Source organism: Crocodylus porosus, unplaced genomic scaffold (genome assembly GCF_001723895.1).
Source record: "Crocodylus porosus isolate Cpor-Errol unplaced genomic scaffold, CroPor_comp1, whole genome shotgun sequence".
Lineage (NCBI taxonomy): Eukaryota > Metazoa > Chordata > Crocodylia > Crocodylidae > Crocodylus > Crocodylus porosus.
Window position 1 is genome coordinate 180686422 of NW_017728886.1, and position 15996 is coordinate 180702417.

Here is a 15996-nt window from a genome sequence, read left to right on the forward strand (position 1 = left end):
TTCAATGTAGGGTCTGCCCTGTAGTCCCCAGATCATGTGGGTAGCCCTCCTCTGGACCCTTTCAATGTTGTCCACATCCCTCCTGAAGTGGGGTGCACAGAACTGGACGCAGTACTCCAGCTGTGGCCTGACCAGCATCGCATAGAGGGGGAGGATCATGTTGATTATAGTCCATTAAAAACTGCACTGAGGGTGAACAGCATCACAGTTTAAACCTATCGGCTTCATACGGACATTTAAAGGCAGTGATATTTAAAACATAAGAATAAATGAGAAAAATACATTTTAATTTGTGTATTGGATTAACATGAGGCAAAAAAATCAGAGGCTAGAAGCTAATGTTTTGCCCAAAGGAATGCTTTAAAAATATTGTATGAAAGAGTATAGAAGCTATATATTTTCTGGGCGAAGGACAGCTTTTGTGTAATAGAATCACAAACTCCCAGAGGCTCCCTGGTTACACATCCAAGATAAGAAAGAAGACTGTTTAGCACCATCCTCCAGCTTCTTTCATAGGCAACAGCATACTTTATCAGATGCTATAAATAGACTTGCAGAGAACAAAGGTACTAAATAGTAAGGAAAACATAATTTAAATAATACCATATTCACTCAAATATAAGATGAGGATTTTTCTCCAGTCAACATGGTAGAAGCCCCTTGTCTTACATTTGCATACAAGGAAACTTAATTAAGTATAGTGTCTCTTTCTGAACTGCTCCTAAAAGCAGTATGTCCTCAATAATGGAAACCAACTAAAAAGTTGATTAAAATGCAACTAACGCAAAATGTCTGGCCCACATTGGGCAAATATGCTGATGGGAACTTTCTTTTTTATTTCATTTCCAAGGCCAACTCACTTCCAAATTAAGTTCCAAATTTAGACTAAGCAGAGCTCAATTGTTCAAGTCTGTGTGGCACTACCACCAGTAAATATCCGACCTCCCAGACTCTTCAGTCTGGGACTTCAGACACTCCCAAATCCATGGCAGGCATTCTACATGTATTCCCCAAGCCCAGAGGCCTTGAAGTTCAGATGCACCCTAGTCTCACTTGCCCCTAGCCAAAAGAATGAACAAGCAAGCTAGAGGGAAAGCCTGAGAACATCCCCCATCACCCTTTTTTTTTGTAAAAACAAATAAAAACAACACACACACACACACACACACACACACTATATCTTTCCAATATTTAGACATGTACACCATTACAGTATACCCATTACAACATACACATCTGCACTCCTGTTACAATTCTCATACTCATGTTCCCATCCACATTCTCTTCACTGTTACAATTATGCTGGCCTGCCTCTGCCTTCTATTCCTTTCTTTAGTCTCTGGTCTGTATGTGTTTGCTGCTGCTCTCCTTGTTGCTGTCCTCACTGTCATCACCATCTCCTTTTCCTCTGCTGTCCTTGTTGTTTGATCCACTTTCGTCTTTGTTCTCCCTGACTTCTTCCACATTGTCATTGCTATCTTCCCTGGGGGGGTTGTCTTTAAACAGTCTGTGCCAATGGTTCCTCTGAGAGATGATCTTTGTCAACTCTTCACTGTCCTGTCCAATCATCTTCTGGTAGTACGTCTGCAGCTTGGTCAGTCCCATTTTAACACAGTCTTCAACAGACAGCTTTGTGTGTCAGTACTTCAGCACATTCCTGATCTTCCATGGGGTCCTCTTGACCCAGGAGACAAACCGAACAAGGTGTAATGATGGATACACCTATTCTTTGGTTGGATGACCATACAGCGCTGCCTCTCTGGTCATGGTTTTGACTCGTCACCACCCAGTGGAGCTGGTTTACTTTCTCCCACACTGCCTCAGTGTACATGCAGAACTATAGGAGGTGGTCAATGGTATCTGCTTTCCAGGGGCAGGTTTCCTTGGTGCAGTTGGATTGGCTTCTCTGGCCTTCTCCGCATCTCAGAGCCTGCATGGGGAATGCCTGGTGGACTACTTGCCAGTTCAAGTCTTTGTGGTCTTTCAGTAGGCCCTCGTGGAAGATTCACACCCACATGACCTGGCAGCCATCACCAGGAAGCAGGTCCACGGTCAACAGTCCGTCATTGTCTCTGACAGCCTCCTGCAACTTCTGGTACCTAGTTACGGTTGCAGGCACTTCTTTGAACAGGTCATACTTACTTCAGAAAATGTCCAAGACTTTGTAGAACCATAACTGCTCCATGGTTTCCTGTTGGGCAGCATGTACACGTGCCACTGTCTCAGCAGATGCCCTGAATAGTATTTGACAAAGCAGTCTATTTTTGTTTCTGGACTGGTTGCCAGTTTGCAGATGTGGCTTCTACACTGCCCAGTCCAGCACCATAAATTGTGCGAGTGCAACCCATCTGAATAAATAACATAGAAGTTCCAACTGCATTCAGTCCCCCTCAGTGGCAACTCTTTTCAAGTCATGGTGAGCTACCACACTCAATAGATTTTGACTTCCTCGTCACTCCCACAAATGATCTATGCTTCTCTATCGTATTTCAATGACTCCTGTTTCTCCATTAGTCTTGAATATCTGGCAAACATCACCAAACAGGGCCCCAAAACGTTCTCCTAGAACCCCTATCTCACACTCTCTCAGCATATTCCATACGATTACTGTGGTCCTGCCCTCCATGAGGTGAAGCCAGATCTACATACAAGTTTTTGGAGGATCCTAGGACTTCTAGCAAGATCACCTGGTTTCAGTCATGATGAGGGGGCTAATTAACACAATCTATTTTTTAGTGGGGGAGGATATTTGGAGTACACACACATACTAACCAGTGCTGAGCTGTAGAATCACGATAGCTTGAAACACTGTTGACTCTGCTGGGGCCCAGCCCAATGAACTATATGGTAAAACATGAATCTTTTGGCTTTGGACTAATATCATGCAGCTTGTATTGTACATAAGTAGGTGCTAAAGTGCTGCTTAAAAGTGTGCTTATGGAGTACCTGTGCTAAAACTTGGAACAGTTTTTAAAAAAAGGTAAAATGCATTAATTGTAGATTAACTAAGTCTACTTTTATTATATATAAATTGCTATAGCTATATTTACTTCAAAGTCATTTTTTTCAAGTTTGCTCCTCACTTCCATGTGCTCAGGGAAAGCAGGGCCTGACAGTAACGGTGGTGGAGGACCACTCAGCAGGGGAAAGTTGGGGTGGCATAAGGCAAAGGGACTACCTGATCCCCCATATTTATTGTAATTATTTGAGTTTTGTCTTGAGTTGTCCCCTTCCCACTGAAACAGCTGGGAAAATAAATCCAGGTAATGGGACAAGAATCCAGTCTCTGTTGAGACCACACTTATATAATCCAGTCTGTGGATGGATTTTTTGTTCCACAATTTCATATACAAGGTGGGTTTTAATCATCTAGAGGCTGGATTATGTTAAGAATGGTCTCAACAGAGCCTGGATTTCATTGCCATCTCTGTTCAGTGAATAGTCCCATTCCTTAGAACTGGGAAAGGGCTCATCCAGGTTAGATGCTATGAATAAAATCTCTTGAAGTATTAAGGTTCTGAAAAAGAGAAGGAAAATGTGTGGTGGGTTAACAGTGGGAGTTCCTGTGCCTGTCCCTATCCTATTGGGACAGATACAGAAGACTACGAGAATAAAAGTACAGCCTTCTACATGAGGCCTAGTTCAGCAGCAAGTGAGCCCATTAGCAGACAGAGATTCCTACAAATTCAACTCTTCTCCATCCGAGTCTTACTGAAAGATAAACTGAGAAGCCTTAGGAGATTGGGGCAGAATTTGAAAAGCCAACTGCTCATTATCATGTTTCCTACCTTACAAGATCTATGTCTCTAGTGTGAGGAATCCCGTACAGACTGGGAGCTTCTTTGTGGAAATAGGGATGGGCCCAGTTGAACTTTTTGTTGCCAAGGGTAGAAGACGCCTGAACAGCAGAAAGGACTCCATTATCAATAGCTACAATATTTTTTTGCATACCACATGCCCCCATATAAGACATGCACCTTGTTTTTGGGATAGCAGAATGAATTAAAAAAAAAAAAAAGGAAAAAATATTTTAATTATGATCCGATACAGCAGGGACAGAGCCTAATCTTCAGCTCATTCAGCCATGCCTTTCCTACTCAGGCAACAGCTTCAGTTTTAACTTTCAGAGCTGAACTGTCAGCCATAAGCTGAAACTGTAGGCACTGCTGCAGACTGGATACCATGGGCAGATCTACTCTGCATGTATTCTTTCACCTCTTCTGACGATATCAACAAGGAACTGTGCTTGCTCTTTCTCCAGCAGCGGTAAATTAACAAGAGAGAAATAACCTAAATCAAATAACTGGGTCTAAAATGGAACAAAGAGTATCCTGGATTAAATAATGGAAGTCATCCATCAGTAACTACTGATCTTCAAAAATTGTCTCCATCTTCAGAGAACTTTCCAAGCTGTGTCTGCGGGGAAAGGATATTCATATGTCCAGTGAGTCATCAAATCCTTGGATCTAAAGCTACTCAAGAAAGTGTACTTGCCTCTGTTTATTTTCCTGAACCACATGGTCTGAATTACACAGAGAACTCCCAAGGCAGAGGGAAAGGTGGACAGGAAGGATAAATACATCTCCGCAACTCATGAAGAACACGGAAGTTGCCAATGAATAACCCCTCTTTCTTCTTTCATTGTCAACATGCATTCCTACCCAATCCTTTTTGAATTTAGATTCTAAATTTAGTGATTTTTCAAACCGGGATGCCACTACATTTTAAAAAAAAAGTTATGAAGAGGTACCTTAAGGCTAAAAAGTTGAGAAACTCTGCTGTAGAATGTGAGAATGATAGCTGGATAGATTTTTAAGGATGCCAGAATGAGACTTTCAGAAACAGCAAGAAGTGCAATTTACCAGAGATCCCTGCCGTGAAAGGAATAAGATGCTTTCCCTTGAGTCAGATGAAAAATATCTTCTACTTTTGAGCATATCACTTCAGGGGGTCTTTGAGGTCTTTAGTGCCAGACCAAGATTTATATTCTTCTCTTCTCCTTAGAAGGGACAACAATCAGTGCAGAATCATGTGCTAAAAACAGTAAAGAGAAGAAGCTTGCACTGACTTTTCAACAGACCTAGCGGTCACCTGCTCTGTCTCTAGTTCAGGTTCTTCTTCATGGAAAAAACTGAGGCATACATGTGTCCTCTTAAGGGACCTAGAAGGGACTTTACCAGGCAGACGCTGCTATTGAAAGCATTGTATTAAATCTTCTCCGATTCCTCTCCATGTGGTAAAGCTGTCACAGACCCCACTGGAGCCCAATGCCAATGCCAGTGCTGCTTCTGGAGCAGATGAGTCAGCCCACTAAATTGTTTTGTTGCACGAAAAAGATTTTTCCAATAATACACAGAACTGTGATCTTCTGGAGGCTTAGCAGCCTTCAGACACCCCCTTCCCCCATATCAGTTGAGAGCCACAGCAGATCTGTGGGATAATTGCCTTAGGCATACTAGGTCAGGAAATACTTTTCCCAGGGGGAAAAAAAAAAATTAAAAAAATAAAGCAATGTATGTGGGAAGTGCCAGAAATTTGGGGAATTTCTTGACGCCCTTTCATGGTTCTGGCATAGGCAAATGCCAGGACTGAAGCCAAGCTCTGACACTTTATATTACCTACACAAAAATGTAAAAAAAAGAATTGACTACAAATTGCGCTAGTTAAGCCTAACTAGGAAAACAAGCACACAGTATAGTGCTGCTTCTGCTCTCCTTGTAATAGGAAAAGAAATGAGATGGTGAAGATGTGTACTTCCTTCTACAGACTTAGGCTGCCTACAGGTGTGTTGGTTTACATACTATTTAGAACATGTCAGAACAGACTCTGGGTTGCCTCACCATTGTGTATTAAGGCCCCCCCATTTTTAAATCCCCACAGGGGTGCTTTAATTAAAGCTCATCAAATGAGTTTTAAAGTGCCCCCTGTGGCCATTTTAAAATGTGGGGGTTAATACATGTGACTGTTCTAATTAGGGCAGCCATCAGGGAACCACACATTAAAATGGCCCCTCCCCACCCTTAAGCATACGTATAGGAACCCTTAGGTGCTGAACATGACACTTCAGAGAAATCCACATGTATCCCCTTGCCCCCAAAATTACAATTCTGAATCAACTTCCTACAACATCATTGTGAGATCAACTGTACCAAGAGTAGGAATACAGAGGTACTTGAAAAAGTAAATGAGATCTCTGCTAGAATAAATTCTCAAGAAGGGCTTTTATATTACAGAACACTTTCAACTGCATGAAAAACATTTGCTTATTTATCTTTTATACTATACATCTTTCACATATTACTGCTTGTCTTCTATAACGATGATTATAATACCTACTGCTCCTGCCTAGTGTAAAGGGAAAGCACACAAAACTTACATGAACTCACACTAGTCAACATTAGTACACTAGTCAGTGCGCGTCTTTCAGCATGCAGACTCTGCCCAACATACCAAACTAGGGGTAAAATATTCAGAAGCCTTCAAGTGAATGGGAAGAATATGAATGTTATAATAAAGCAAACTGAAAACATGCCATCCATTGTATTGTACACAGAAAGACCTTATTACTTACAGTTGGAATGCATATCTTGCTCAAGGGATTGCCATCCAGTAAGTATGATCCATTGAATGTCACATATTCATCATAATACTGAGGTGCCTGAGGGATAACACTACATAATAGTTTACGCTTTTCTTCTATCTTTTTCCTTATGTGTAAATATTCAAAATATGGATTTGCTCTCTCCGAACTATATGGCTGAATCTCTTCAAGTTTCAGGGAATCTACAACAGCTGCCAAAGATTGCTGTGTTTTCTCTTTAGCTTGAAGTAAAGAGGGATTCACTTGTACAGGCTGAGGTACACGTGACACTTTTCTTTTACGTGGATGGTGGACCTGAGCATCATCTTCCTCGGTTAATCTTATCCTTCCTTTCAGAGATGCAGACGATTCAGATTCTTTTTCTGATGTTTGTGGACAGCCAACAAGATTTTGCTTACTCTGGTTAGCAAGCATATTTGCTCTATTTCTAGTAATTCTTTGAGGAACTTCTTGCTGCTCTGCCTTATGATCGTCAGTTTCTTCTACTTCTAGCTTAACTGTTTCATTGTATTTATGCACATCTTCCTGTGCAGTGTGTTGTGCAGCATTTTCCGAATGAGATAAAGGGTACTGTGGTAGATCATCTGCCAAAATAATTTCTCCACTATCTACAGAGCAATTTTTTTTATTAGCAGATTCATTCATAATTCCTTTTGGTATGCCTGTATTTAATTCACATAGATCAATGTCAGTTCTATTATTAACCTCATGAGTTGAAACAAAATTTTCGTGTTGGACTTTTTCATTTCTGATTTCTTGAGATTCACCTGTGCTACTATCCACTTCATCAGCTTGAGAATTCTTGTAAACAAGCTTATTGAAGGTATATGAATTTGCATTTAATTGTGAACCAGTATTTGTAGTAACATCCTTTTCAGACAATAACACACAGAGAGTATTTGCTCTTTCAAAATTCTGTGAAACACTCCTTGTGGAGCTCTCAGGATATACATTAATATGTATATCAGCCTTTTTAAAATTTGAGGGGAATAAGGTATTTTCAGTCTCTTCTGTACCACTAGTGTCTGTATCCAAAGTAGAATCGGTTATCTGAATTATGTTTTGTTGCTGTTGCACAAATATTGGCTCTTGATTGCTAATACCTAGTAAAGATGTATTTTTGGATGGACACTCAGTATCTGGAGGTGGCTGGATATGCAAAGAGCTGGGAGACTGTGAAGGCAAAAATGATGCAGATTCCTGAAAACTGGAACTTCCCATCATTTCAGCATGTTGAGGTAAAAAGTCAGACAATTTCTGCTCTTTAACGGTCCTGTTTTCAGAACTATGCAATGCTGCAACACTATCTTGTTCTGACACCCTGTAACCCGAGCAGTTAAACTCATTGTTTAAAGAATTAAGTCTGTCAAAAGGCACATCCCATGGTTTAGGTTGCTGAGTCATACTACTCTGATTACACAGCTCTAAATGCACATGATTTTCTTCTGAAGGGCTCATCTGAGCAGTAGTTTTAATAATATTTATATCGGATGTAACATGCTTGTTGCAACCACTTCCAGATGGAGAAGATGCAAAACTGGAATGCAAATTAGATGTACTATTTGGAAAATCCCTTTCAGGTAAACTAGAAGGTATTTCATGTTTGGGGGAACTGCAAACATGACTTGGTGCTGCTAACAGAATATTCTGATTATTTTCTTCAGACATTCTAGGCTGTTTTGTATGTTCAGGAATAACAGCAGGCATACTACACCTTCGTACTTCTACAACAGGTCTACAGTCACTTAAAACCAGTTTAACATCTTCAACAGAAGCTGATCTAATATAGGCTGGCGGAAGTCTATTTGCAAAAGGTGGCTTAATGCGGTCTGGCAACTCTGCAAGGCTATCAGCCTCCCTTTCAAGGAGGGCTGGTGATTTGGCACTAACCAAAAATGGTGATTGTGTAAAGGACATTTGGGAATCAGAACCTTCAAGCATGAAATCTGAATCATATTCAACTACAGGTCTTGGAGTAGTTACTATAGTATGGCATGAATCTTCTGAACTAGCAACTGAAATCATGGACACTGATCTGGAGCTTAGACCTGTCTTTTCACTTTCTGATTTAGGGGATCTGTTTAAGTTACTGTCTAAAACTAATGACAGCTTTCCAGTGTTTAAGTTCTTTGTGTCCACAGACTGTGATCTACCACTTGTAGCATCTTTCTGCTGCTTTTCTTTCATGTAAATGTCTGACAGCTCTGAGCTTTTGGAACGAATCAGCTCTTTGTTTTTTGAGTCAGTTACCGAATATTTTGTTCTCTCCTTATCTTTTATCTTGTTAAGTTCTAAAGAGGACCGATTCCTTAATCTTTCCTTCTCCTTTTGTTTGATTTTTTCTTTATGCTTCCTATGCCACTGTTCAATTTCCAAATCTTTAAGGCTAAGCATTCTTTCAAAACTAGTTTGCATTAAATCATCATTTACTAATCGTTTTTCCTTAGGTCGAGTATCCTTTGGTGCAGGTGATGATTTAGGTTTAGGTTTCTCAGGTTCAAGTTTCAGTTTCAGTAAATTGTTTTGCTGAGTTTTATCTTTATGCTTGTCTCGTTCTTTGTATCGATCTATATCTTTATCTTTCTTATCTTTCTCTCTCCCATCTGGAGTTTTCAGCAATTCATCTTTTACTTTCTCTTTCAAGGACAGAAATTTTTCATGAATTACCTTACTACTTTCTGTAGTATTACATCTCCTTTCATCTTGTAAGTGCTTAGAGCTGGCTACAGCAAAGCCATCTTTATCTCTGGATTTTTCCTTTTTTTCAAGCTCTCTGTCTTTATTTTTACCTTTTTCTGGTTTACCGTATTCACCATCTTTTTCTGATTGCTTGACTCTTCTCTCTATGCAGTGTTTTTCTTTGCTTTCAATCTTTTCTTTATCATATTTTTTATCAAGTTTTTCTTTGCTTCTTTCTTTTTCATCAAGCTTTTTAACAGTACCAAAACTTTTTATCTTATCATTTTCTTTATGGCATTTGTCCACTTGCTGGGAATTTGGTTTTTCCTTTGCTTTTTCTATACATTCATTTAGTTCTATTCTCTCTTTTTCTGGCTTATAGTCATGTTTTATCTTTTTTTCTTTATCTACATTTTTTCTTTCTGTCTTCTCAGTGTCTTTTTCTTTAACCAAGGCTCGCTTTTCAACTTTCTCTTTATTTTCCTTGAGGTTTTTTTCCTGCTTTTCAGTATCCACTTCTTTTTCTATTAGATGTGTGCTAATTGGCTCATCTTTAAGACCTGTACTTAAGCAAAGCAGTTCTGTTTCTTTATCTGTGAACATGACTTCTCTTTCTTCTTTTATATCTTTGATTTTTTCTTCTTTAAAAAATCTCTCATTTTCCTTTTTGTTTTTTTCTCTCTCTTTCTCCTCCTTTAAACTTCTCTCTTTCTGGAAGTGTCTCTCTTTTCCTAATTTATCTTCTTTTGCTGTAGTTTTTTCCAACTTGGATTTTCTGTCTGAGGACTGAGATTCATGTTCTGTGTTTAACAATATATCTTCAGTTTCATCACTTTTAAAAAAATTCTCTTTCCAAAATTCTCTATCAAATTCAATATTTCTTTGGACCTCTTTAGCATTATCTTTGTGCTTATGTTTCTCCTTTTCCCCCTCTTGTTCTTTTTTGTGTTTATCCTTTTCTCTTTCTTTATGCTTCAGCTTATGCTTTTTAAGAGCTTTGCCTTCCTTATCAATTTTTTTCAGCATACAGTCTGAATTTTCAAATGTTGGACTATTATCTTCATCTTTAATTTTAGGACTAGATTTTTCTCCAAAATCTAACTGAAACTCTTTCTGATGATGTTTGCTTTTTTCTTTATGTTTGCAAGATTTTCCACTAGAACTTTCCATTAGGTATTCAGAATCTGTATTATGATCATACCGAACTAACTCGGACTGTAATGTTATTTCAGAACCTCCTGGTGATAAGCATGTTTTAGTGTTTTCTTGCTTTAGTGGTGTTGACTGCTTTTCACTTAATCCACAGGGATGCTTGGGAGATTTTCCAGCAGAGATATGAAACAAGTGTAATGAAGAATCTTCTTTTGGGCTGAAAGACTTTTTAAAAGTTTCCTCCTCTCTGGCTTTATCTAAAGAATCTAATCCAGGACTAGCTAGGTTTGTTACTCTAGCATTTTCTTTTTCTTGCTTTAGTTCTTGATTTTCTTTATTTTTACTCTGATTTTTTAATTTCCTTTTAACTTTCCCTTTTTGCTTGTGTTCACTTGAAACAATATATTCTTTTTTCATTCTTACATCAGAGTTCGAAGTTTCTGAGATAGAACAAGGAGAGACAATCTTTTTGTCCTGAAGAATTTCTTCATCTGAACTTTCAGAACTTGAGTACAAAACTCTTGATGGCTTCTGTTTTTTACTTTTAAATTTTGGAAAAACACCTTTTTCTTGTTTTACAAATAAATTATTCTTTTCTACTTCAGACTCATCCTCTTTCCTTAGATCCTTTCTAAGAATATGTCTGTCATCAATCATTTTTTTAAGTTCATCTTCATCATCATCTTTAAACTCATATTCATCAAGAGCAGATGAAACTGGTGCCTTACTAGGGACCATCTGTTTGCTGTCATTGACTAGAGATTCTTTCTCTACTTCTGAATCAGCATTCCCCTCTACACTGGAAGGATTTACAGATGGAGCTTCTTCAGAATCTAGATTGAGAACACAAAAACAAACAAGCAAGGTTGAGAGACTGAAGAGAAAAAAAGCCTTCACATTTTAGTTAAGGACAAAATATTTCAGTTTACAGATAAATAACAGTATTATTAAAGGGCAAAACAAGACAGCACTTAAGACTTCACCATAATTATTTCAGTGCTGTCACACAATGTACTACTCTAGGCCAAGGTTTTTAAACTAGGTGTTTGCCATCACTGGTCTAGTTCAGTGCTGCTTTGTCTCCAGCATGCAGGCTTCATAAGGCCTGCAAGGGCCATGTCATTTAATGTCATTCACCCCAGAGGGCCAGAAATTTGGTGGTGGGAAGTAGTGGCAGAGTTAACTACCACTCCTCTGTTGTCAAATTTCTGGGCCCAGGGGGAGCCCTGTGGGCCACATGTGGCCCTGTGTGTTAAGATGGGCTGGTGTGGGTTGCTCTGCAACTGGATCATAGAATCATAGAAAATTAAGGTTGGAAGGGAATTCAGGAGTTCATCCAGTCCAACCCCCTGTTCAAAGCGGACCATCCCCAACTAGATCATTCTAGCCAGGGCTTTGTTGAGTCAGGCCTTAAAAACCTCCAAGGATGGAGATCCCACCACCTCTCTAGGTAACCCATTCCAGTGCTTCACCACCCTCCTAGCGAGAAAATGTTTCCTAATATCCAACCTAAGCCTCCCTTCTGCAACTTGAGACCATTGCTCCTTGTTCCATCATCTACCACCACTCAAAACAGTCTAACTGCATCCTCCTTGGAATTAACCTTCAGGTAGTTAAAGACTGCTATCAAATCGCACCTAATTGTGCAGGTTCAGGCCAATAACCTTTTTCACCAGCTGTTGAGATTTTTCTCAAAAAGCATCAATGGGAATAGGGAGCTTTTTTGAGAGAATTATCCACTGGAACTCTGAGAACCTATCTATCCCATCACTCATCATATCATGACTTGGCACAACCAGTCACTGCAGTATAAATGTACAGGCTAATAATTCAGAGGCTGCTGTTATTTGAAGGACTGAACTATGTGCAAATGTTTTAACTGCCCCTTATATTCATTTTTAGTGTATGTTAGATGTTAACTTATGAAAACCTGTAACTGAAAATCATAAAAAGTTTTTGACATTAGTTCTAAAAACCTGCGACGTTGATGCTCTCTATAAAGCCCAAGTTAAATTTCATTTCACAACAGCCTACCTGGTGTGGAGAAGAGAATTTTAACATTCTATTCCTTTTATGCTGTAGGTTCATACTTTATATGCACATTAAAGAAATGACAAGTGCTTTTCCAGAAAGTTTATAATCTAAGTTAGAAATAATGCAGCAACAGAACACAAAAACTATGGCATGGAAGTAGAGACAAGAGAGAACCATGTCAAAGGAATGCTTATTATATAAACATCTTGTCAGTTACTCTTATAGAAGTTAAATATATTACAATGTAGGAATGTCCACTGGTGTAACTAAGTCTTAAAACTAAGGTTCACACTTGGTGTCTCAAAAGACCCCCAAAAAATTAAAGAAGCTAGTTTTGGATAAAATGGAGAAAGTAATTAATTAGAGGGATCTCAAATGGCTAAAACAGCTACAGCTGAAAGACTTCCTTAAGTCTTGCTGAAATAACTGCATTTAAACAAAAGCAATTAAAATAAACTGACAAAAATCCATAGTGGAAAAAATATCAGACTCTTTATGTGACTATTAACTAAAATACATAGCTAATTATACAATTTATCAAAACACCGCTTTAAGTCATTTCTAATACATCGAAATGAAAGAGAAATGACTTAAAGCAGTTAGTGGCCACTTAAATGCAATGACTTAAAGCCACTATTATCTTGCCACCCAATTATATACTGCATTTTTTCACTCCTCTTCCTACAGGAGATACCCATGTCCATCTGGGAATGTTAATTTCTGGGAATATTAATCAATACTCAATTCCAGTATACAGTATAACCTGGATTCTTTTCCATGGTTAGGTTCCTAATTCCTCTACAATTACAAGAGCTTGAAAACTGTCTGGAATTATATACAGCAAGAGCAGGCCTCCTGTGGATACATACCAATCAGCTGTTCACAGAAGCCTTTACTTCAAAGGGCACCGCTTCTCTAATCAGCTGTGCAGGACCACTGATGAACTCCAGCTGACTGGAGCTCACCCTCTATTAAAAGCCAAGTGAGACACTCTTTGTAAAGTAGCAGCTAAGTGTCTCATTCTTAATTCAATGACCCACTGCAAATTAAGCACGGTGCAAAACATTTGTATATGAAAAGTCCAGGTCTTGATTACTATCATTTTCCCTGAGACTTGGAAAGTATAATATAGTACTCTGGTAGCAAATTACTTTCAAAACCCATGAATCTCAGTAATGCATTGTGACAAGGAGCCAGATGCCCCTATCACTTTAAGTAAAGAGTGCAGGAGGCCACACCTGCTATGTGAGGCTGCAGCAGAGGAGCACAGGCTGGTCATTAGGCAAAGGGGAAACCCAGGTGTGTGGCTGGGGGAGCCACATGACTGAAAGGAGTGGGGCTTAGAGGCATATAAGCCCAGGGCTGAAAGAACCAGTCTGGCAAGCACCCAATCACTCATGACTGCTGGGAGGTGAGAGCCCAAAGGGAGGTAGGGCTTACAGGGTGGCATAAACCCAGAGTGCGGGAGACTTTTTGTTAAAAGTGGTTATTTGTATTCGCGTTGTGTTTAAGTTGATACCAGAAGACCAGAATGTGGCTATGGGGGCAGCATGGAGGCCATAGGGGCACCTCAAAAGCACCCTGCATAGAGCCTTGTAGAGGTCTGGGACCATAAGAGGGATGGCTTGGCAGCAAGAGAACAGCCTTTCTTGAGTGAGGGTCCCAAGGGGCTGGGTGCTGTGCAATCAGCCTTGCTCAGGGGGCTGAGAAAAAAAGAGCAGCCTTGTCTGGGTCCAGGACTCCAGTGTGCCCCAGGGCCAGAGAAGTGTGAGACAAGGGCCAGGGCCTGAGAAGGGTGAGACCAGAGCCAGGGCCCAGAAGCAAAGGTCTGGGGCAGTGGACCTACGTTGAGGGGCGCACACCCAGAGAAAAAGGTTCCGAAGCCAGGAATGCTGAAACCCCCACAAAGGTTTGAGGTCTAAGGGGACCAAGTATTGTCGTAAGGCCAAGGGGACCCTCCAAATTGTTCAATTACTGTCTGCAAAGCATGGGCATGACTACAGGGGAGGACGGAGGCCACAAATGCAGCCCAAAAGGTGTCTGGTGCCCCAAGACACTGCAGGGCCAAGTCTGCTACAGTTTAGTGCCCTAAGGGCAAACCTGAGGCTGACTGGTTGAGGACTTAGGTCTCACTTTGGGACCATGGGACAGCCTCCTTATACTATTTAAGATGCATCAAGGCATGGCAGGCTTGGTTAAAGAGGAAGGGTACTCTAAGGAGCCAGAGGGGGGTAGGAGTCACTAGGTCACCATAGGGCATCACAACCACCCTTTGGGCCAAGACCTTGTTACATACATTCAACATTTTACACCACCGTTTAATCCTCAAATGGTTCTTTCTAACTTAGAAAGTTACTTGTTCAGAGCTTGCACAAGGCATATTCTTGTCACCAGTGTGACTAAAGGCCACATTTCAAGCCTCTTGAAAGCACGGGGGCATTAGGTTTGCTCAATGTTATTAGGCATAGGGTCTTTTTTTTTTTTTTTTAGCATGGACAAAAATATAGTTTCCTCTACCTTGCTAAGAGAAACAACCAAACCATTAAAAAAAATAAGCACGTGTAGCAGGGGTGTGCAAAATGCGGCCTGGGGGCTGGAAACAGCCCACCTGGCCATTCTGTTCAGCCCACAGGGCCCCTAAAAAATTTAGAAAATTAATATTAATCTGCCCTGAGCTGCCTGTCATGCAGCTCTCGACGGCTTGCCGAAACTCAGTAAGCGGCCCTCTGCCCAAAATAATTGCCCGTCCCTAAAGTGTAGATATACAACAGGGACTAATTAATAGGGGTGCACAGATAGATTTTTTGGACCGATACCGATGGCTGTTTTTTAAAGAGTCATACTGGCTGATACTGATCCGATTCCAATATGCAGCTTCAAGACCAGCATCAGGCTGGTAAGTCTGGTATGGAGGAAGGAGTAGGGGGAAGGAAGGGGCATGGCGGGGGGCAGACTGAGGCCCCTGCAGTGAGCGAGTGAGTGAGGCAGGGCAGATGCTGCTCAGTCAGGGTGGGGCAGGGTAAAGCTGTGCTCAGGGCAGGTGGTGATGATTCTGGGAGAGGGACTATGGCGGGGGGGGCTGCAGCCACCCCAAAATTTGCCATAGGTCCCTCCCCGCCCCCGTAACCTCACTCCCAGTGCCACTGCTGCCTGTCCCGAGCACATCCCGGCCCAACCCCCCTGCTGGGAAGAGCTTGGCGCTGCCCTGGCCCCAGCCCATATCAGCAGCCCACCCTGCCCTACACAGATCCAAGGACACATGCCCACCCATGCCCTCCCGGGGTGCACGCAGTAGTGGGAGCCGCCACCCCATCCCCTGTGCTGCCTGGGCAAGCCGCTTAGGGCTCTGTCCCGTGCCCCTCCCTGCCCTGGCTGAACATCACCTGCCCCAGCCCCACTCCCTCCCTCATTATGGAGGCCTTGATCTGCTCCACCCACAACAGGTTTACTAGCTGATGCTCCTCTCCAAGCTGCAGGGCTGAGCTCCTGGCTGCACGCATGCTGTGGCTGTGTGCATGCATGGGGTATTT

General features: G+C 41.1%; 1 protein-coding gene across 1 annotated transcript in view; it reads right to left on the reverse strand.

Moving 5' to 3' along the window:
- Nucleotides 1-15996, reverse strand: part of ANKRD12 (ankyrin repeat domain 12) — a 101860-nt gene that overhangs the window by 25350 nt on the left and 60514 nt on the right. The window contains exon 7 of the mRNA XM_019546053.1: nt 6572-11265. Within this exon, the coding sequence (XP_019401598.1) occupies nt 6572-11265 (4694 nt within the window). The remainder of the gene's footprint in view (nt 1-6571; nt 11266-15996) is intronic.